Here is a 23,564-nt window from a genome sequence, read left to right on the forward strand (position 1 = left end):
ACGTTGTGTAGTGCTCACCACTATAAGTGTAGTTACCATCTGTCCCCATACAATGTTATTACAACAACTACTGAATGGGAGAAGATACTTGGAAATGATATATTCGATAAGGGGTTAATATTCCAAAATATATAAAGAATTTCTACAACTCAACACCAAAAAACCAAATAATTTGATTAAAAAATGGGCAGAGGACCTGAGTACACATTTTTCCTAAGAGGACATGCAGATGGCCAATAGATACATGAAAAGATGCTCATTACCACTACTCATTAGGGAAACACAAGTCAGAACCACAGTGAGATACCACCTCCCACCAGTCAGAATGGCTAGTATCAAAAAGGCAAGAAATAACAGGTATTGGTGACAATGTGGACAAAAGAGAATCTTTGTACACTGTTGGTAAGAATATTAATTGGTGCAACAATTATAGAAAACAATATGGGGTTTTCTCAGAAAATTAAAAATAAGAACACTATACAATCTACGATTTCTACTGTTGGGTATTTACCCAAGGGAAACAGAAATACTAATTTGAAAGGATATATGCACCCTCTTTATTGCAGTACTATTTATTTATTTATTTATTTATTAAAAAAATTTTTTTTAATGTTTATTTATTTTTGAGACAGAGACAGAGCATGAACAGGGGAGGGGCAGAGAGAGAGGGAGACACAGAATCTGAAACAGGCTCCAGGCTCTGAGCTGTCAGCACAGAGCCCAACGCGGGGCTCGAACTCACAGACCGTGAGATCATGACCTGAGCCGAAGTCGGACGCTTAACCGACCAAGCCACCCAGGCGCCCCTATTGCAGTACTATTTATAATAGCCAAAATGTGGAAGCAAACTTAAGTGCCCATCGATAGATAAAGATGTGGTATATATATAAAATGAAATGTTAGTCATAAGAAAGAATAAAATCTTGTTATTTGCAGTAACTTGGATGGACCTAAATAAGTGACAAAGACAAATACCATGTGATTTCACTTATATGTGGAATCTGAAAAATAAAACAAACAAGAGAAAAAGAAAAAAAAACAGAAATAGATTTATTAATACATCTAAAAAACTGGTGGTGGGCATAGGGGAGGATGGATGAAATAGGTGAACAGGATTAAGAGATACAAACTTCAGTGTTTAAATTTTAGAACTCCCAAACTCCATCACACAGTGGCTGAACCATTTTAACCTTCCTAGCAACCATGTACGAGGGTTCCAGTTTCTCTACATCCTTGTCAACACTTGTTATTGTATGATTTTCTTTTTGATTATAACCATCTTAGTGGGTGTGAAAATGGTATTGTGGTTTTGATTGCATTTCCTAATGGCTAGTGATGTTGAATCTCTTTTCATGTGCTTCTTGGCCATTTGTCTTCGTTGAGGAAACAATGACATGGACAAATCCTTTGTCCATTTTTTTTAGAAGTTTTTTTTAACGTTTTTATTTATTTTTGAGAGTGAGAGCACACAAACATGAGAGAGGCAGGCAGAGGGGGAGAATCCCAAGCAGTGTTGGCACAGAGCCTGACATGGGGCTTGAGCTCCCGAACTGTTGAGATCATGATGTGAGCTGAAACGAAGGGTCAGGGGCCAACTGACTGAGCCACCCAGCCTTCCCACCTTTGTCCATTTTTCAATCGAGTTATCTTTTTGTTTTAAGTATTTTTTAAATATTCTGGATAGTAGACCCTTACCAGATTTCCAGATATTTTTTCCCATTCTGAAGACCGCCTTTTTACTTTCTCGATTATCCTTTGATGCATAAAAGCTGTTTTTTTTATATGTTAGACTTAATTTTTAAATTTAATTTTATTTATTTTTTTAATATCTAAATTTTTAAAAATGTTTCATTTATTTTTGAGAGAGAGTGAGACAGTGTGAGCGAGGGAGGGGCAGAGAGAGAGGGAGACACAGAGTCCGAAACAGGCTCCAGGCTCTGAGCTGTCCGCACAGAGCCTGACACAGGACTCACACTCACAAACTGTGAGATCATGACCTGAGCCGAAGTCACATGTTTAACCGACTAAGCCACCCAGGTGCCCTTAGACTTCATTTTTTAGAGCTGTTTTAGGTTCACAGCAAAATTAAGCAGAAAGTACACAGTTCCCATATCCTCCCTCCCCCCGCCCCCCCCCCCCCCCCCACATGCACAGCCTCCCTCATGGGCAACATCCCCACCACAGTGGTGCATGTGTTACAGGTAACACGTGTAATAACATATCATTATCACCCAAACACAAAAGTTTTTAACTGGGGAAAAAAAAAATTGAAGGATTAGTTTTGTTCTTTTTTTCCATATGTAACATATTAAATGGGGGATGGGGCGGTGCTGGTTAGAATACTGATTGGAAGAAGAATAGTAAAACCGTTTCTTAACTTTTTATAACATCCTTCAGAATCTAAGTTAAAATACATTGAAAATTAGGGTATTATTGTGAAAAGGGTAGTTGGGGTCATCCTATGGTGAGAACACCTTACAAGGGGCCCCTGTGGTACTTTGAAAATATAAAAACCTTGGTTGATCTCAAAGACGTTCTTACCTTAAGGTAAATTTTACTTTATATTTTTTGAAGAATAGTGTTGAAATATTTGAAATATGTCAAAAAATATAGGGAAAAAATATATATATAATGCTCATTTTAGATGCCTCCTACCCAGTTTTGTCAGTTAAAATTTTTCAGAAGGTATCTTCTCATGTATAGAGTTGAAGTCCCGAGTGAGGAATAGTTTCTAAAATATTAGTCACCTCAATAATTCTTACAGTTTTAAGGATTTGAAAAATTTGTGTGATTTTTACCATGGTCTAGGTTTTTCGTATCATCATGCAAGTTTGACTTACTTGAAGGGTTCTGATATTTGTTTCTCTTTGAGAAGTGGGTGTAGGACCTCATCCTCTCATGTGAGATAATGTACTGAGAGACAAATATGAACCCAGGGTCTGTGGTCTTCACGGTCACATTAGTGGGGAGCAGCCAGGGCTCAAAGAATTCTAATGTGAAGGAGAGTAAGTGTGGGGCCTTAGGAAAAGTACAAAGAACTGTGACAGTGGAGGCAGTAACCATGGTTGGAGATCAGATAAAACTCTGGAAGAAATGGAACTTGTGACAGACTTTGAAGTTTGGCTTGGGTTTTGACAAGAGACGACGTGGACCTTCCAAGTAGAGACAATGGCATGAAAGAAGATATTGAAGCTGGAAATGATTGAGTATATTTGGAGAGGAAGTAAGGATCAAATAATTCATTTTGTCTTTTTAGAAGATGTAATAAATAGGAGAGTAGGGGAAATTGGTTTGGACTATCTTGCTATAAACCGTGAATACCATTTAATTGAAGTTTGTATAACATGGATGCATAGCTGTGATCAATAAGTAGCTTACTGTTACTCTGGTTACTTTCTGTTAAAGTTTACTCTAGTCAGTGACATACAGCATAAAGTAAAGTGGAAATATGGTGTGGACTGGCTGGGTTTCTGTTTTAGTAATGTTAAGAGGTCTGTTATAGGAGCAGTAACGAGAATGAAAAGAAAGGGATATGGTCTCACATACAGATAATCAAGAATGAATAAATCAGATTTGGTGACTGACTAAATAGTTGAACTTCAAAAGAAAGAAAATGCCCTTGTATTTGGTAGAGGTATTTTGTGGATAAAAAATTATAGGACAGTTTCCACCAGTAACTGGTTTGAACTTAAGGAATCTCTCACTGCCTTTCATTCTTACCAGCATGATAGAAAATTAATCTTCCCATGGGGCGCCTGGGTGGCTCAGCTGGTTAAGCATCCGACTTCAGCTCAGGTCATGAACGCAAGGTTTGTGAGTTCGGACCCTGCTGTGCTGACAGGTCAGAGCCTGGAGCCTGCTTTGAATCCTGTGTCTCCATCCCTCTCTGCCCCTCCCCTTCCCTTCTCATGCTCTGTCTCTCTGTCTCTCTCAAAAGTAAATAAACACTAAAAATAAATAAATAAATACTAATAGTCTTCCCAAACTGCACCACCCTGAAATCTCTAACTTTAATATTTCTCTGTCCTTGCAGCTTACTTTCTCAGATCCCTTCATTGCCCCTCTTACTGTGCTTCTCTGAGACCTCTAGTCCATTGTGTGGCTCCCTTAATTTTGTTTTTTTCCATTCCATTAGTCTCCACCTGCTTTCATTTACCTTTTTTTCTAGATTGCATTCAGGTATTCATCTTTAGTATTTCTCTTGTACATTCTTTCTCTTTCTGTCTTTCATTTATATATGCCTGTCAAGTTCAACCTTGGCTGAACTCAGTCATCCAACATACTGGTTTCTGTATCCAAACTGTTATGCTCTCCTAGATATAGAAGGTCAGTTAGATAGCTTGAGAACTTGATAAATTCGTGGTCACCAACCTCAACCAGGTCCCCAACAGTGAATGGAAACTTGACAACATCTTTGTCCTCAGCTAACTCTCCCATACTCCAAACACATTTTCATTCTTTCTCCAGTTTCACTCGGCTTCCCAGCTTAGCAGATAATCATGTGCACTCTAGTACTTCATAGAGAAGATAGAAGCCATCACATAGAACTCCTTCAGCATTGTGCCCCTTCTGATTTATAAATCTACCTGTCTTAGGGCTTCTAAAACGTTTCTTCCCTGGGTGATAAGGTGAACTTTTATACCTTCTGTTAAAGGCCAGTTCATCTTACTGCTCTGAATCTTGTCGCCCTCTTTCTTTCGAACCCTATTACAGTCCATCATCCATCCTTTTTTGATTTCTTTGGTATCAAACTCTCGGTCTCTCTGTCCTTTTCTCTACTGGATCTGTAATCTCAGCATTCAAATATTCTCATCTTTAAAAAACAAAACAGATCAAACAAGTTGTGAATACTCTGACACCTCCTGGGTCTCTCATCTCTTTCCATCTATCTTTTTTTAAGCAGTCCTTTTGAAAGAATTGGCTATGTGTAGATTCTTCACTTTCTTACTTCCTCCTTTAGTCTGCTCCAATCTGGCTTCAACCTCTCCTCTACCCTGAAACTGTTTTTGCCAAAGTTACCATCATTTTCATGTTGCTGTGTCTCATGAGCAGTTTCCAGTCTTTGTCTCATTTGATTTCTCAAACCATGCAGCACAGTTTACTATTTCCTTTGTGGGGCATTTCCTTTCCATGGCTTCTGTGGCACTAACCCTTCCTGGCTTTTCTTACTGTTTTTATCTTCAGCTTCCACTTTCATTTGCCCTTTTAAGTGTCAGTGTTTTTCAGGGTCAGATAGAAGAGGAGGGAGCAGTCGCTTTAGTAATCTAGTTAATTCAACCTTTTAAATATATCTCAGATTGGTTTTATCCTTACAGCTACTGTTCTAACCTCAGGTGCCATCACCTCTGAACGTGGGCCACTATGTGATACTTCCTCCCTGGCTGCCCTGGATACGCTTTTGCTGCCTTGTATACATTCTAAAAAATTAATTTTACTCTAATGTCTTCTAATGGATTTGCGTTTATTTGGAATATAATGTAAACTTAACATGGTCTCTTGAGCCCTGCATAGTTTGGTTTAGGTCTTCCTTTCCACTATCTGATACCACATTACTCTTACTTTTTTCTCTTCAGTGTCTGCAACAGACCATTTCTCTTGCTTCATGGCCTTCATTCATTGTTCTGTTTTCTGCTTGGGGTCCTCTCCTCCCCTTCCCATACCCCTCTGAGTCTCTCAAGAAAATCGGCTTAATTTCCTTGGGTAGATTGTACATTTCTTGAGTGCAAGGGTCACATTTTAAGCTTTTTGTGAATATTCAGCAGCTTGGCATAGTTTTGAATACATAGTAGCTGATCATTGGGCTTTTGATAGGCAGATGTTAGAGATCACTGGGGAGTGAGTGTGAGTGTATGCTCCATGTGGGCAGGGTTTTCATCTGGTACAAAGTTGTATCCTTATTGTTTAGAACAGTAGTTAGCATGTAGTAGGAATTTAAGTGTTAGTTGAAAAGGTTAATGAATGAGAAAAGTCTGCCTCCAATAGAGGCAGCAAAACCAGTCCTTACTAGTTAAAGCTTTGATTCTTCCGAATATGGTGTGGTGTCATTTATCAGTGAAACATTTCTGCTTTCGATGCAGAAATTATGAGATTAGAAGATGAGGGTGAGAAATATAATAATTTTAGTCAACACTATAAGTCTACCACTCTTAAGCATAAAGTCTTGAATTTAGGATTGTTTGGTTTTTTATTTATGAAAATGTTCAAACACAAAAGCAAGGCTAGTATAGTGAACTGGTGGTTACCTATCACCTGGAAATAATGATCAACATTATGGCAATCTTGTTGAAATTGGGTTTAGTTCCTCTTTCTTTTTTATCTTTTTTATTGAGCCTTATTACCAACTGCTAGCCATTTTGCTTGTTTCTTCTAACCCCTGACATCTAAATCATAAGGATGTTTCCCTGATTGGTCTTTTCACATCTAATCTTTCCTTTCTTTCTAATTTATCTTGTATATTGTTGGTAAGTTAGTTTTCACGGCACTTCACATTTAATTTTTTTTTAATGTGTACTTATTTTTGAGAGAGAAACAGAGTGCATGTGGGGGAGGGGCAAAGAGAGAGGGAGACACAGAATCTGGAGCAGGCTGTCAGCACAGAGTCTGACACAGGGCTGGAACTCACAAACCGTGAGATCATGGCCTGAGCCAGAGTCGGACACTTAACCACCTGAGCCTCCCAGGCGCCCCTTCATATCGCCTCAGGTTTCTATGTTACCTCCTGGGGGTGCCTAGGTGATTTAGTTTGTTGAGTGTCTGACTTTGGCTCAGGTCATGATCTTACGGTTTATGAGTTTGAGCCCCACAATGGGCTTGCTGCTATCAGCGCAGAGCCAGCTTTGGATCCTTTGGCCCCTCTCTCTCTGCCCCTCCCTTACTTACACTCTCATAAAAATAAACATTAAAAATTTTTTTAAATGTTATCTTCTGCTCATGATTGAGTAAAGCTCATACTGCATAAAAGAGAAAGTCTGAACTTGTCATGGTGGAGTTTGGGACCCATCTTTATCTGAGTCCACTTTATCTAATCAACTTTATTTTCTTCTCATCTTTACTACAATTCTTCACACCGTGTACGTCTCCTTCCTTCCTTCCTTCCATCCCTTCAGTAAATAGATGGCATATTGAATCAAAGAAGTTATGGTTTTTGTTCTCAATGAGTATACTACATTTTACAAAATCTGAGTATATTAAATATACGCTCAGATTTGTTACCAGGTATATATATAGGTTCCAGAACAAATGATGCAGATTTTATGAATCCTTACCTATTTTTTGTGTCAGGATTTCAGTATGACTTTTAATTCAGAGATACTGATTCTTTGTTTTCAAATAGAGGCAAAAGAACCTAAAGATAATAAGGAGGTATCGAATCCTGAAGATTTGGAACTTGAGTTGGAGAACCTAGAAATTAATGATGATACCTTGGAATTAGAAGGTGGAGATGAAGCTGAGGATCTTACAAAGAAACTTCTTGATGAGCAAGGTAAGCGCTATATTGCTAACAATTTAATTAAAAAAAATTTTTTTTAATGTTTATGTTATTTTTGAGAGAGAGAAACCGCATGAGCAGGGGAGAGGCAGAGAGAGAGGGAGACACAGAATCCGAAGCAGGCTCCAGGCTCTGAGCTGTCAGCAGAGAGCCTAATGTGGGGCTTGAACTCACAAACCATGAGATCATGACCTGAGCTGAAGTCGGATGCTTAACGAACTGAGTGACCCAGGCACCCCACTAACGATTTAATTTTTAACTAAGCTTTATACACAGAACCCCTCGTTAAGAATATAGATCTTTACTCTGTAATTCCTTTTTTTCTTGTTGTTTCTAGGCCTTCACTTTTTTGGATTTTAGGATTTAGAACAGAAACACCACATGTCCCATATAATGTGACTGTATGCTTTAATGATCATCTACATTCTAAATATCTTCTTAATAGATATTTCTTACACTTCTTTACTTGGTAGTTTGTCCTGAATTTACTTTAATTCTGTGGTATAATCTTTACAGTCCTTTTTTTTATTGTTTTGTTTTTTTGTTTTTTAAAAATTTTTTCTTAATCTTTATTTTTGAGAGAGAGAGAGAGAGAGATAGATAGACTGCAAGTGGGGTAGGAGCAGAGAGAGAGGGAGACATAGAATCAGAAGCAGGCTCCAGGCTCTGAGCTGTCAGCACAGAGCCCCATGTGGGGCTTGAACCTCCTGAACAGCGAGCCCAGGACCCGAGCTGAAGTCGGACGCTCAACCGACTGAGCCACCCAGGTGCCCCTAATCTTTACAGTCTTAACATAAAGGTATTTAAAAGTTACTCTAAAATGGCTGAATTATAAAAAGACAACTAATATATTAGTTGATCTGTTATACTTATATCTGTCTTTATAATTGAGTAATGTTTTATATTTAATAATAAAAATGTTATACTATTAATTGTTTCCTAAATACTTCTATTGAGTTTATTAGTTAGGACATTTTTAATTGAAGTATAATTAACATATGGTGTTACATGGTTTTCAGGTGTACAATGTAATAATTCAGTGATTCTGTATATTACTCAGTGTTCATCACAATAAATGTACTCTTAATCCCCTTTATCTGTTTCATCTGCCTCCCCATCTACCTCCCCTCTGGCAACCACCAGACAGCAATTCTCTGTATTTGAGAGTCTTTTTTTTGTTTGTTTGTCTCTTTTGTCTTTGTTCATTTGTTTCTTAAATTGTACATATGAGTGAAATCCCAAGGTATTTATTTGTCTTTCTCTGTCTAATTTCATTTAGCATAATACTCTCTGGGTCCATCCATGTTGTTGCACATGGCAAGATCTCATTCTTTTTTAAGGCTGATAATATTCCATGTTATATGTGTACCACATCTTCGTTATCCATTTATTAGGATTTTTTTAATTAGAAGGATACCTTCTGTCAGTATTGCGTGCATATTTATGTATTGGCTTCGTTGTTTGCTCCTGCAGATTTTCTTTTCTCTATATCCTGAAAGGGACAGTGGGCATGGCTGGAGGCTGCTCTAGGCCCAAATCCTTCCTACCAGTGACATCAGAGGTTCTCCTTTCTCACTGTCAGTACTTAAGTGTCATGGAAGGATCTGGCTCTGTGTCATGACTGCCTGTGGCTGAGAGGAAGGTGGTGTGCTGTGCTTTAGCAGTGCCCTTCCCTGTCACAGTCCCATGGGTTGCCTTCAAAGGCGAGCAGGTGATGGGAGTGCTGTCACTTGAAGACATGGGGGAAGAGATGCTCAGCAGATAAAAATAACAAACTTACTGTCAAACTAAGGGCAATTGTTTTTAAGTTTTTGTGTCTGGTGCAAAAGTTTGCCTTTCATATTCAGCATCTGCAAGACTGTAATGACTTTGGGTTATGCTTCTAGAGATATCCAAACTTCAGGGTAATAGCTCAAAAAAGGCTTTATTTTTTCACAAGTTAGAAAAGCTCTAGATTATTTCCCAAAAAACTTACAATTGAATGTTTATATTCTTAGATTGTCTCTCTGTATTTTTTTAACCTATTTAAACACTAATTTTATATTAGAACAAGAGGATGAAGAAGCCAGCACTGGATCTCATCTCAAGCTCATAGTAGATGCTTTCCTACAGCAGTTGCCCAACTGTGTCAACCGAGATCTGATAGACAAGGTATAATTGTCTGTTTAACTTTATGCAAGCACATAAACCTTGTAGGATAGCTCTAATTAGGAATGTCTGTGGGTTTTGGACTATTTTAGCCATAGAATGAACCATTTCTTCAAATGGAATCTTATATGAGAATACAAAATAAACATAGAAGATTGGAGCCAATTTGTAAGTGTTCTCTGAGTTGAGAACTATTTGTTATAGTCTGGAATGGTGTCTAGAATCCTGTTGGGGTGACACTTCTCCCCTTTACATAGGGACCCCAGAGTTTGGAAAATATGGTTTTAGACCAGAAGTTCTTAAAGTATGTTTTGTCAGTTCTTGGAGTGAGTCTTCTGAGGTGCTTTCATGACGTTTTTAAGGTTAAAACTTTCATACTAATACTAGGGTTCTATCCTCCACCTTTTCATTGTCTTTGACATTTGCAAAAGCAGCCGGCAATTTGGCATTAGTGGGTGCAGTGGTAGCAAACTATAGCCTTTGTATTCTTCACTGCCATGAATTAAAAAAAGAGTGCTGCTTTCACTTAAGAATCTCCTTGATGACTCCATCAAAATTTGTAATTTTATTTCATTTCAACCTTTGAGCGCACATCCTTTTAATCTGAAAAAATGGGAATGGCGTGTAAGGCACTTTTGCTGTCTCAAGGTTGTCTTGAGAAAAACCACTTGTGTGATAGTTTGAGTTGCAAGCTCAACTAGTTGCTTTTTTCATGGAATACCATTTTTACTTGGAAAAAGTACTTAAATAACCAGTGGGCAAACTGTGGTTATTCAACCTTGGGTATTTAGCAGACCATTTTCTAACACGAACGAAGTGCACCTCTCACTTCAAGGAAAACAACAAAGTATTACCAATGAACAAATCTGAGTTTTCAACAGAAGTTAGAATTTTGGAAAACTGCCACCATAAATTTGATACCTTCCCAATTCTTTTCTGAAGAGACTTTATTGAGGAGATTGGCAGTGATATTAAATAATACAGTTCTAAAATGTCGTGTATGTGTGTGGAACATCTGCACAGCTCAGTGAACCATTGTTCTCAGTGACCCCTACACATTGTTAACAGAATCTTGCTTGGGTATCAAAGATGCATTCAAAAGTACAAGATAGGCCAGTGGATTTTAATGTAACATGGCATGAAAAATTGATTTCTAGCCCTTAAAAAACTGTCACTTGTCAAGTTTTGGTGTAGTATCAAAGAATATCTATGATTACTGGGAAGTATATTAAAATACACCTATTAAAATACACCTCCCTTTTTCAGCTATGTATATGTGTGAAGCTGGATTTTCTTTATTTACTTCATCCAAAAAAACAAATCACCACAGATTAAATGCATAAGTAGACACAAAAGTCTAGCTAACTTCGAAAAAAGTACTTTTGTCACTAAATTTTTTTTCATCTTGAAAAGTATATAGTTATTTCCCAAAAAAGTAACAACTAATAGGTTTGTTGGTATTTTTAAGTGAATTAATATTTTAAAAGTCTTTTAGTTTTAATTTCTAGTACAGTAAATGTTGATAAATGTAACCCATATAAATAAAATTCTTTAGGGTTCTTAATATTTTTGAGAGTATAAAGTAAAGGGCTCAAACCTAAAGTTTCAAACCTAAAGTTTGAAAATTGTTGCTTTAAATCATTTTTTTTGTCAAAGTTTATTATACTTAATTTTTTTTTTCCCTCATAATGCTTTGATGGTTTCCTATAGAGAATTATAGAAGTTAGGTTATTTTTCAACTTTGAACTCGTTTAGTCCTTCTTCAAATAATTTAGATGTATTTCAGTAACTATTTGTGTAATCGAGCAGGCTTGAAAAACTGTTTCCAAGTTGGTTTACTTCTTGGAATGATTAAATCAATGTATGGGTTTCAAAAACTTAGTAAGTTTGAAATATGATTGAATCTTTCCCTTGCCAGATTTTCATATATTCATTCATATGAGAGGATGAAAGAGAAATCTTGATACTCTGCTCTACCCCCGTACCCCATTTTGAGCATCATCATGAAAACTGAAGGTGGAAAGGGTCTCATCGGTTTTGTATACTAGTAGTGTTACTGTTCCAAGTGTGTACTGAAAAGTATCCTTTAGCGCCCAGTTCAGTATTAAGAGCTGTTGCCAGTAATGACTATATATTCAATTCGAAGTTGACTCTCAGAGTCAGGTGAAAAATAGGGGCCACTCTTCCCTGTTGGACCCCAGTGGGTTCCCCTGGGAGTCCACTTCTTCATGAAGGGAATTTCTTCCCATATACATTTACAAAGGTGCAATTGGCTTAAGAGGGAAAGGTACTTGGGAAACAGGTAGAAAAATCCAAGACTTGTTTGAACTCAGTAATTAGGTAACAATATAGAAATCAGAATGAAGATTTTTTTTAAGTAACTTTCTATGGGTAATGTCATTCATGGTAGTTTATTTCTGCATATATTTGATGATTATAAGAATGTATTTTTACTAAATAAAGTAAGAAATGATTGCTGGATTGTCTTTCATTGACCTAAAATGTTTTGAAACAGCTTTCAAAATACTGCTTATTGAGTTGTCACTTAGCTGTTGTTACCCAGACAGATACCATCAGGGCGACCTCTTTGCTTCTTTCTCCCCATAGGACAGGACTGGTTAAGTCTAGGAATTCATATACACATGAAGCTTTTTTCTTTGTAGTTTTCTGAAATTTATTCATTCTGGCAGTTTTTCTACTCATGTCATCTTTTGTTTATTTATTGCATATATTTATTAAATCCCTACTGTGTGCCAAGCATTGACATGCTTTAGGGACTCCTAATCTGTGGAGATTTTTGAACGTTGTAGGTTTGTTCCCTAACTGACCTTTGATTATTGTGGTAGGTGAAGTGAATATTGCCTTCTCTGTCTTCATAAAATTTATTTAGATAGAATATGCAAACTACTTATGTATTTTAAAGGATAGTGTTCTAAAGTAGTTATTGAAATACATTTTATTTTTCATGTTTTCTAATTTATGGTGAAATATACCCAATATTAGCTATTTAAAATTTTTCTTAATATCATCACAAATTTTGCTTTGAGGTTTTTTCCCATGTTTGTGTGAGAAGTTTTCTACTGTTAACCTATTTTATTTCCTGAGTTAACCTATTTCATTTTATTTCATGACTTGGGGTTTTTGTTTATTAGGTCCAGAATTTTTCAGTGTTTCGTATGGGTGAATTACTTGAAGGAAAATGTGTTATACTTTTATATTTTCTCTTTGTTATTTTAATTAGCTGTAATCTTTAATGTTATAAAGTGTAAGCTTTAATAACATTTATTACATTCTTTTTACAAGCGTTAAGAAAAATTTATTACTATTTTTTTAATTAAAAAAAATTTAAAAATATTTATTTATTTTGAGAGAGATTAGTCATGAGCAGAGGAGGTGCAGAGAGAGAGGGGGAGAGACAATCCCAAGCATGCTCCGCACTGCCAGCATGGAGCTTGATGCAGGGTTTGAACTCATGAACCCAAGATCATGATCTGAGCTGAAACCAAGAGTCAGATGCTTAATTGACTGTGCCACCCAGGCACCCTGCAGAAGAAAGATTTAAATTGATTTTACTCTCTTGACTAATTGTTGATGTAAAATTTCGATCTTGATGAATACTTCCAGTGTGAGTCAGTTTCCTGAATTTGAATCTAGTCCGTGTTAGTTGTGCCATTTATTTCATCAAAAGATTTAACCAAATAGGAGGTGTTACAGTATATTCTGTCTATAGTGAAGAGTAGAAATCCTTTATAGTTCAGGGAACTCTATGGATCTTCTATTTGCATCTGATAATCAAGAGATTATCAGATTAGAAATTGGGATTAATGATAAAATAATCATTACATATGAGCCTATGGAAGGACAATATTTGAGATCCTCAGAAGTATATTTAAAGGTAGTTTATTCCTATTTATTTTATTTATTTGAGAGAACGAGAGAGAGTGAAAGCACAGCAAGGGGGGGGGGAGGGGGGGAAGAGGGGAAGAAAGAGCATCCCAAGCAGGCTCCATGCTGCCAGCACAGAACCTGATGGGACATGGGGCTCGATCTCATGAACTGTGAGATCATGACCTGAGCCGAAATTAAGTCTGATGCTTAACCGACTGGGCCACACAGGCGCCTCTATTCTTTTTTAAATTATAACTTAAACTTGTTATTTTTCTTAAATGAAATATCAAACAATAAACTGAAAATCTTTAACATTTTAAAAATATACATGCCTGGGTTTTAAAAATACTGTATTTTATTTATTTATTTATTTATTTATTTATTTATTTATTTATTTTTAATGCTTATTTATTTTTGAGAGAGAGACAGAATGCGAGTGGGTTAGGGCAGAGTGATAGGGAGACACAGAATCTGAGGCAGGCCACAGGCTCTGAGCTGTCAGCACAGAGCCCGATGCGGGGCTCGAACTCACAAGCCGCAAGATCATGACCTGAGCCGAAGTCGGAAGCTCAACCAAGTGAGCCACCCAGGCGCCCCTAAAAATACCGTATTTTAAAAATTACTCATATTTTGTTTTCCAGTGGCTTTCCAGAATGTTCATCTCTTCTAGCTTTTCTTTTACGCTTATATGTTAGACATATTGATGAAATATTGAACACTTTTTTTTGATCTGTAGCATAGAATGGTGGATTGCTACACTAAATAATAGTTGTATTTATTAATAGTGGGCATTTATTACAATATTGCGATGTGGTTTCTTTAGTTTAAATTGTCAAGTCTGATTGTTGACACTAAACTAAATCTTTTTCGTCAATGTTGGGGCATTTATTCTTACATATTCCTGAGAATAATGTATGCCTTCTTTTCATTTCCAGTTTATCTTTGCTCCTTTTTTATTTTTGTTATTAGCATTAATAATTTTCTTGGCTCCTGGTAACTATTATTGCTACTTTCTAATTCTATCAGAGTTTTTTTCTGATATTACTTGACTTCAATGAGGTCGAAGGCATTAATTACACATTTCATACAGTTATTTTCCAGATAGTTCATGGTAGGTCTTCAGTCTACCCACTTGGGGTTCTGTTTTTAACACTAGGTTGCAATTAAAAAGTTTATGAGGGGCGCCTGGGTGGCTCATTTGGTTCAGTGTCTGACTTTGGCTTGGGTCATGATCCACGAGTTCGAGCCCCGCATCGGGCTCTGTGCTGACAGGTCAAAGCCTGGAGCCTGCTTCGGATTCCGTGTCTCCCTCTCTCTCTGCCTCTCCCCTGCTCACACTCGGTCTCTCTCTCTCTCTCTCTCTCTCTCTCTCTCTCAAAATAAGTAAGTAAGTAAATAAATAAATAAATAAATAAATACATTAAAAAAAAAGTTTATGAAACATGTATTTTGAGATCTGAAAGGAGAGGATAGTTTAAGTTCAGTGATCCTTTAATTTGGCATATGCTTATAATACCAGTGTTCTAAAACCATTTTGAAATATTTAGGAACACATAGAAGTCCTTTGTAGCATGGAGGGTTTCTGCTTTCATTAGCTAAATCAAAAAAGTTTTTTAAGGAAAAAAGTTTGCTTTTTCTCCCATAGGCAGCAATGGATTTTTGCATGAACATGAATACAAAAGCAAATAGGAAGAAGCTGGTACGGGCGCTCTTCATAGTTCCCAGACAAAGGTAAGTACTAAAAACAAAAAGTAATTTGTTAGTGGTTTTACTCTGTAATTATGGTTATCAGATCAACATTCACATTTAATTATCCCCTCAAAATATCTTTTGTCAACCGAGATGATTGTTTTTTTGCATATTTTCTAGGACTTGTTTCTCATTGACTTCTGTTCTTTTGTTCTTTTGCCCTAGTGGAAATATTTCTTCTGATGTTTACCTGTTATTTTAAGAGAAAATATTTAAGAATAATAGTAACTTAATAAGAATAGTAATAACTTAATCATTTCTAGAAGCAATTGGTTTACATTTTTGCCTTTGAGGGAGAAAAAGTAACAAAAGGTATGTAAGTTTTTTGGAGAGTTTTTATTTTGTATGAAGATCAGACTTAGTGTATCTAATTTTTAGTTGTGTATAAATGAAAAATTTCAAGTTTTTGTAATTATGCTAGTTTAGAGTTGAAAGTCACATTAGTGATTATGTTGCTAGTAATTCAAGAAGCATATTTAATTGTGTAATGCTTTTAGAGAATAATAATGCTGTAAATTACTCTAAATTAATGGTCCTGAAGTATGCAGGACCACTCAGACTATTGACCTTGGAAACCAGAGGAGATGCATTTCTATCTCTTCAACAATGAATAAATAATTTTGTGAACTATTATGATGATTACATACAACATAGCTAGGGTACATACTTTCCTCAGAAGATAAGGGTTCTGAGGGATTTAACTAGAGTTTCTGGAGCAGAATTTTAATTAGGCCCATTCGTTGGAGAGGCCCATGATCTCTTAATGTGAGATTTCTTAGTGAAACAAAATTGCTACTTGTTTTTTTCCCTTTCATACTGGATTTTATCTCCTGTCACCATCATTAATATGAGCATTTGGTTTTCATATTAGTGGGGCAAGAGAGATGGAATATGTTAATAATAGTGAGTAGGTAATTAAGAATTATGTAGTTGAGAAAGTCATATAGATAAATATTTTTATAATATGCATTTCATCAAATCTAAGGTACCATTAGTTATGAGGTACACCATTATTTTATGTACGACTGAGAGAGAAAAACATTGCCATTTACATTTAAGACCTTAATTGTGAGGCACATTCCACTTTCATGTATTTGTAAATGGGAAAAAGCTTACATCTTGAATTGATGAAAACTCAAATACTTTTTCCTCAGTATCTTGGACCAGTTTTTTTTCAACTGATTCTTTTCTTTCCTTTTACAATGGAATGTTTATTTTCAGATTTTTCTTTTCAACTCTTTATTTGCATGAAGAAACATGTATTAACAATTATTTGAACTTATATAACAGAATAAACCAAAGTTAGCAAAAATAAAAGGTCTTGTTTACAAAAGAAATTATGCAGTGATGTTTAAGTAGTTTACTTGTAAAAGACTGTCTCTTTGCATCCCCATTCTGTCCTTCACCACACCCTTCCCTCCCAAACCACCACCCCCTCAAGAAAGTCCTCAAAAGCTACTTGGTCTTATGCCACTTGTATCTCTTATAACTCTGTTTATCTGTTTAGCTCAGGAAATGGCTGCAAATTAGATGTACTTGGAATCTGCTAGAAGTGTAGACTTAAAAGTAGTGGGAAGTAACAATTTATGGTTTGAGAGGAAAGAAAAAAAGTCAAGGGACAAGTACTTGAAATGTATAGCATTCTAGAGCCATGAGGAAGAGACCGCATAGTCTGTATACCTGAAATGTATAAATACAATCATTTGGGTTTTTTATAATCCACCTGAGTGATCAGGAAAGATTAAATTATGTTCTACAATTTATTCATTTATTAATTCATTAAGGGTCTGCTGTATACTGTGATTAGTGCTAGAGATACAGTGTAAACAGGACAGATTAGGCTCTTGTATTCATACCTCTTACAGTTTGGAAAAGAAGAAAGACAAAGACTTCTAAGTGTAGTTACCAAGAAGAATCACAGCATGCTTTCAAGTATATAGCAAGTGGAACTGATTGATTTAGTCTCAGGAGTCCGAGAAGGCTGCCTGGAACAAGGGTTATTTAATGGGAGTCTTGAGAAAGGAATTAGCTAGGCTAGGAATGGCTGGGGAGAGGAAATGTAGAGAGCGCATTCTGATGGAGGCAATGGAGTATGTGAAAAGAGCTAGAGACAGGAAAGGTCCCGACATCAAAGTATTGCAAAAGCTGCTTTCTTGGTTTTGTTGGGTGTTATCCTCTAGACTAAGCTACAGGGAGGAGGCCATGTTTACTTCCTTATCCCCAGCACTCAGCATAATAGCGGACATGTAGAAGGCAATAGAATTACATAACATGGTATTTCATGCCTTTTCTTATCTAGCCCCCTTTCAGCTTCAGTCAGAATTCTAGGCACTCTTCCTGTTGCAAAATCCTGATCTGTAATGATTTCTTGAATACCTTTGCTCTCTTTACTTCCAAGCCTCTGTTTTCTAATCTGGGATGTTCTTTTTCTTTTTCTTTTTTTTTTTTTTTTTTTAAGTTTATTTATTTTGAGAGAGAGCAGGGGAGGGGCAGAGAGAGAGAGGGACAGAGAGAATCCCAAGCAGGCTCCACACGGTCTTTGCAGAGCCCAGCTCAAGGCTGGAGTTCACAAACCATGAAATCATGACCAGAGCTGAAACCAGGAGTTGGACACTTAGCCAACTGAGCCACCCAGGCGCCCCTGCCTGGCATATTTTTTATTTTTCCACCAAAAATTTCTGGCTTGCCCTTTAAATCTTAGCCTAAGAGTCATCTTCCCTGAACAACATCCTCATTTCCATTATGTCCGTATAGATGCCCTTATTGCACTTTCCACATACTGTCTTTGTACGAAGGATCAGTCACATATCCCACCTGTGTCCCCCTAAAGCGTAAAGACTACAGGCTTTTTGAACGTTCTGGGGGTGCCTGGCTGGCTCCATCGGTAGAGCATGCGACTCTTAATCTTAGGTTGTAAGTTTGAGTCCCATATTGTGTGTAGAGATTACTTAAAAAATAAAAAAGAGAGTTCTGAATCTTTTCATTTTGTACATTTTCAATACCAAATACAGTTTTGGTAAGTGCTTGAAAATATTTGATAAATTAATGTTGGTCATATGCAAATCTAAAATTTTATTTTAAAAAATAAGTAGTACATTTACAGGGCTCAAAACCCAGAAGTATAAAAACATTGTGTGCTGAAAAACATCCTTCAATATATCCTTGTCTCCCTATACCCAATTTCTACTCTTTCCAGTTGGAAACCACTGTCTCGATTCTTGGGTATCTTCCCGAAGTTTCTTTTTCATGTACAAGAAAATGCAATTATAGATTCTTATATTTCCTGTTTTTTGTACAAGGGCAACTTACTGTGCTTATCATTCTGAACCTTACTGTTTTCACTTAACAGTATATCTTGGAGATCTTTTCAGATCAGTATATAAAGATTTCCCTTGTCCTTTTAAAGCTGCAGTGTTTCTATTTATGAATGTGCTATATTTAATCATTTTGGACATTCCAGTCTTTGCCATTACAAACAATGCTGTATTTCTACTTCCCCTGACTTTTTCTCCTCTTGATCATGTTAGCTACTGGTTAATCCATTTTAGTTTCCTCACCAGTAAAACGCCTCAAGAAGACCAGCTTCCAAATGATAATGTATTATATCATTTTACTATTGTTTTACTCCTTACTTGTATCTTTACTGATTTCTTCTCTCTTGGTTTCTTCATTCTGTTACTTTTTTGGCATTTGCTGTATGCCAATACTTATTTGGCATTTACTGAGAATGGTCTTAGTTCTGACTTGTGATTTCTGTTTGTATGTTTTCTAGAAATTCTCCAATTTTAGTTTATATTTCCTTTTTGTTTCTTAAGGAGATGTTTGAGAAAGTCTTGAAAAACTTCCAGGTTGTGGGATGTTTTTGTTTTGTTTTATTTTGTAACTTGGTTAATAACTCATACTCTTAACTGCACTATGAATAGAAAATACAATTTATTCTTTTTGGAATTTTTTGAAATTTTCTTTCTGGCCTATTATAGAATCAATATTTGTGAACATTCCTCGAGATTTTTTTTTTTTTAATGTTACATGCTTTTTTTTTTTTCCTGCAAGTTTTTATTTATTTATTTTGAGAGCGAGACAGAATGAGTGAGAGAGGGGCAGCGAGAGAGAGAGAGAATCCCAAGCAGGCTCCGCACTGTCAGCTTGAAGACTGACCTGGGGCTCGAACTCAGAAACCGCAAGATCATGACCTGAGCCAAAACCAATAGCAGACGCTTAACCGACTGAGCCACCCAGGTGCCCCTAAAGGTTACATTCTTTGTTTTTATGGTGCAGAGTTAAATGTACTGATCAGGGAAGTTTACAGTATTAAATAACTTTTATTGAGTTCTGTTTTCTTGACCTTTTTTGTCTACTTGCCGGGGGGTCCTAGGCTAAGAGAGGTAAATTAAAGACTACTACTACTAATACTACTACTGTGATTTCAGTTTTTCAAATGTTACTGTTGTGTTACTTGGTGTGAAGATAAAACTTACACCTCATTGTGAATTTCACCTTTTATAAAGTGTCATTCTTCGTTTTATTTATTTATTTATTTATTTTTTGCCTGCTACTACCTTATCTGGTATTTATATTACAATTTCTAATTTCTTTTTATTTGTGTTTTTATAGTAGCTTTTGCCCTTTTATATTCAATCTTTCAGAATAGCTTTATTTTAGTTGAGTTTTTCTTGTGTGTTATTTATTTATTTATTTATTTGTGTGTGTGTGTGTGTGTGTGTGTGTGTGAGAGAGAGAGAGAGAGAGAGAGAGAGCGAGAGCAAGAGAAAGCTGGGGAGAGGGGCACAGAGAGAGAGTGCAGGCCGAAAAGAGGGGCAGAGAGAGAATCTTAAGCATTTAATCTGAACATGGAGCCCGACACAGGACTCAATTCCACGACCCTGGGATAATGACCTGAGCTAAAATCAACAGTTGGACCTTCAACCTAGTGAGCCATCCAGGTGCCCCTCTCTTGTATATTCTTGAATTGAATTTTACTTTGAGATCTGTTCTGAAAATATGTTTCTTACAATTGAGTTAGGATTTTTACTTTATTTTTTATAATTTTATTAAAATTTTTTTTTTAATGTTTATTTTTTGAGAGAGACAGAATGCAAGCAGGGGAGCTGCAGAGAGAGAGGGAGACACAGAATCCCAAGCAGGTTCCGGGCTCTGAGCTGACAGCACAGAGCCCGATGTGGCACTCAAACTCACACCGTGAGATCATGACCTGAGCTGACATCTGACATTTAACCGACTGAGCCACCCATGTGTCCCTAGTTTTATTTTATTTTTTAACGATTATTTATTTTGAGAGAGAGAGGGAGAGAGAGAGAATCCCAAGCAGTATCTGCACTGTCAGTGCAGAACCCAATGTGGGGCTTGATCCCATGAGCCATGAGATCATGACCTGAGCCGAAATCAAGAGTCAGACGCTTCACCGACTGAGCCACACAGGCCCCCCTAGGGTTTTTACATTTTTGATAAGACAGATATGATTGGTCCGTGTTCTGTTACATTATTTGTCTTTTTGGTTTAATTTTTAAAGTCTTTCATTGTATAATCTATATTTTATTTTCCGTACATTTTTCTGATTTGAGGAAGGTTTGTATTTTTATTTTAGTAGTTAGCTTCATAATTATGGGTTTGCTTCTTGGTCATTTATTTAGACAGTCTTTGTTGTTCCTACCACAAGTGATGATAAAATTAACTGTGTTCTCGTCCTTTCTTCTCACTCTCTGTCCTCACCCATCTGGTGTTGGTCCCTACTGTTATCTTCCTTAACATTTTCCTTTTTTACTGTTAAGTGTGCTTATGCTTGTATCATAGGGTTTATCAGCTTGAATATTAATTCGCTCACAGCACTACGAATGGGCAAGCAGGAAGCTTACCAGACTTCCCATCCTCTTTTCCATTCTCCCTCCCCTTGTTTTGTCTCTGTGTTGATAACACATCCTGATAGGGAATATGACATTTACATCCTCATTTGTCACTCTGACCCCCTCATTTGTTTTATCTTAGTTCTACAGGTTAAAATATTCCATGCTCCCTGCCAGTCTTGTTTCTCTGGTTTCCTAGTTATCTTTTGGTTTGCTGAAGTTTATCTTCTAATGATTTTCTGAAGGAGAGTTCTTGGGAAAAAATATCCCTTGAGTTCTTGTACAGAGTGATGTTTCTGGAGATTCATTACTCAAAGGACAGCTTCGCTGGTTATAGGATCTATGGCTCATGCCTTTTCCCTGAATACTTTATAGGTGTTACCCTGGAGTCATCTGGCATTTGCTACTACTGTGGAGAAATTGGAGGCCAGCCTGCTTTTTTTTCTTTCATTAATTTATTTGGTGATTCATATGGCTGCTCAACTAATTTTTTTTTCTAGTAAATCCAGTGGCTTTACTAGGATGGATATGCTGTGTTGTTGATCATTCTGGGTCACTCTCAACGCCCTTTCAGTTTTTGTATTAAATACTTCAGGGAAGTTTTCCTGATTTTCATCTTTAAATGTGTTTGAATACTTGTTGTGTTTTCTTGTTGTGGTTTTCTTTTTTAAGTACTCCAGGCATGCATATGTTGAATCTCCTTTGTGTATTTGTAGCTGTCATATTCTCACCAATCATTCTTTTCAGTGTCTTCTTTTCTTATCTTCTGTCTCTTACTCAGCGTTCTACACAGTCTGTTCTCCCCTGCGCTCTCTTCCTCATTTCTTTTAGGATTCATTTAGTATTTTTAAATTCATGCCAAAATGTTTGGCCAGAATTTTTTTTGGCAGTATTTTTTTGGTAAATTTTGGTATTTTTAAAGGAACTGTTCTTTTTCTTTGTTCTTTTTCTATTTTTAAAAGTTTTTATTATTTTTTTAGAAGTAATCTCTAAGCTGGAGTGCCTGGGTGGCTTAGTCGGTTGGGTGTCTGGCTCAGGTCATGATCTCACATTTGGTGGGTTTGAGCCCCATGTTGGGCTCTGTGCTGACAGCTCAGAGCCTGGATCCTGCTTCAGATTCTGTCTCTGTCTGTCTCTGCACCTCACCTGCTCATGCTCTGTCTCTCTGTCTCTCTCAGAGACATTAAAAAAAAAAAAAAGTAATCTCTGGGTCTAGCATGATGCTCAAACTCATGACTCTGAGACCAGAAGTCACATGCTCTACTGACTGAGCCAGCCATGCACCCTTCTCTGTTTTTTAAATAAATTGTGGTTTATATAAATCGATTTCAGAAATTTGCCCTGTTTGGATTAGTTCTCTGTTCACTTTTCACTTGTGACTTCTGCTGTAATTTACCTTGCATTGAATCTGGACTGATTTGGTAGCCTCCATCAAACATTCTGCAACATTTGCGTTTACTCTAAAATATGAAGTTTATAAACTTCATCTTAAATCATTGCCATAGCTTCCAAGACTGCCATGGCACGGGAGGACAGTGTGTGGACTCAGCTCATTCTCTGGGTACCGTGGACAAAAAGTGATGTGTCATTTACACTCAGCCTGAAGCCTGAGAGGGATCAAAAGGACATTCGGAAGATGTGGGGAAGCACATGGAGCCTTGGGCTAGCACTGTTGTCTTTGCTTCACAAATACACGGATTTGTTTCAGATCATTAGATTTTTCTATCTCTAGTAAGTTCTCTTCCTGAAAACAATAAGAGATACCAATTATGGTTTGGCTGGTAGGGGGTAGTCTGTTCAACAATGGAATGTACAAGTAGCAATGACTATTACTCTTTACTGGCATTTCTGTATTTTATATACATTTCAGATGAGCTGAGTTACAGAAAAATCTCCCAATTTGTGTAAGAGCAGATGTCTCATCTACCTGCTTTTCTAGTGTAAATAGTACTCTCTAGTCTCTAACAGTTTCAGTGTTTGGTTAAAATTTTGTTTTTTTAACGTTCCTGAGTGATTTGGAAAGTCAAGGCCTCTGTTTACACATCTATGAAATGGTGCGTTAGAGTCTGGGACTAGGTTAATGTTGCCTGGTTGTATATTTTTATTAATCAGAAAAGCCTTTAATTTTGAAAGGTTTTTTGTTGTTTTGTCTTAATACCCAGGCACGTTTCTACCTTACCTGCAATATTTGGCTTGTCCTGAGGATTATAGCTTGGTCCTTAGGGAGGCCAGAGTAAAAAGATAATAGTCAAGTGCCAGTGAGTCTCTTCTCATTCTATTTCTCATTCCCTATCTCCTTGGCCTCATAGGTTTACAAACCCTTCTCCATCTTTTATTGATTTTATTCATTCAACCTTGAATAAAAGAGATGACTGATCACCTTTAAGGGAATCAGTAAGAAGAGGGAACAAAGAATGTTGGGTCTAGAA

General features: G+C 36.7%; 1 protein-coding gene across 2 annotated transcripts in view; it reads left to right on the plus strand.

Moving 5' to 3' along the window:
• Positions 1-23,564, plus strand: part of UPF2 (UPF2 regulator of nonsense mediated mRNA decay) — a 109,384-nt gene that overhangs the window by 28,746 nt on the left and 57,074 nt on the right. For both annotated transcript variants that reach the window (XM_019460800.2, XM_019460802.2), the window contains exons 6-8: positions 7,334-7,483; positions 9,537-9,640; positions 15,171-15,256. In XM_019460800.2, the coding sequence (XP_019316345.1) occupies positions 7,334-7,483; positions 9,537-9,640; positions 15,171-15,256 (340 nt within the window). The remainder of the gene's footprint in view (positions 1-7,333; positions 7,484-9,536; positions 9,641-15,170; positions 15,257-23,564) is intronic.

Source organism: Panthera pardus, unplaced genomic scaffold (genome assembly GCF_024362965.1).
Source record: "Panthera pardus isolate Hobbes unplaced genomic scaffold, ASM2436296v1 HiC_scaffold_6, whole genome shotgun sequence".
Classification (NCBI taxonomy): domain Eukaryota; kingdom Metazoa; phylum Chordata; class Mammalia; order Carnivora; family Felidae; genus Panthera; species Panthera pardus.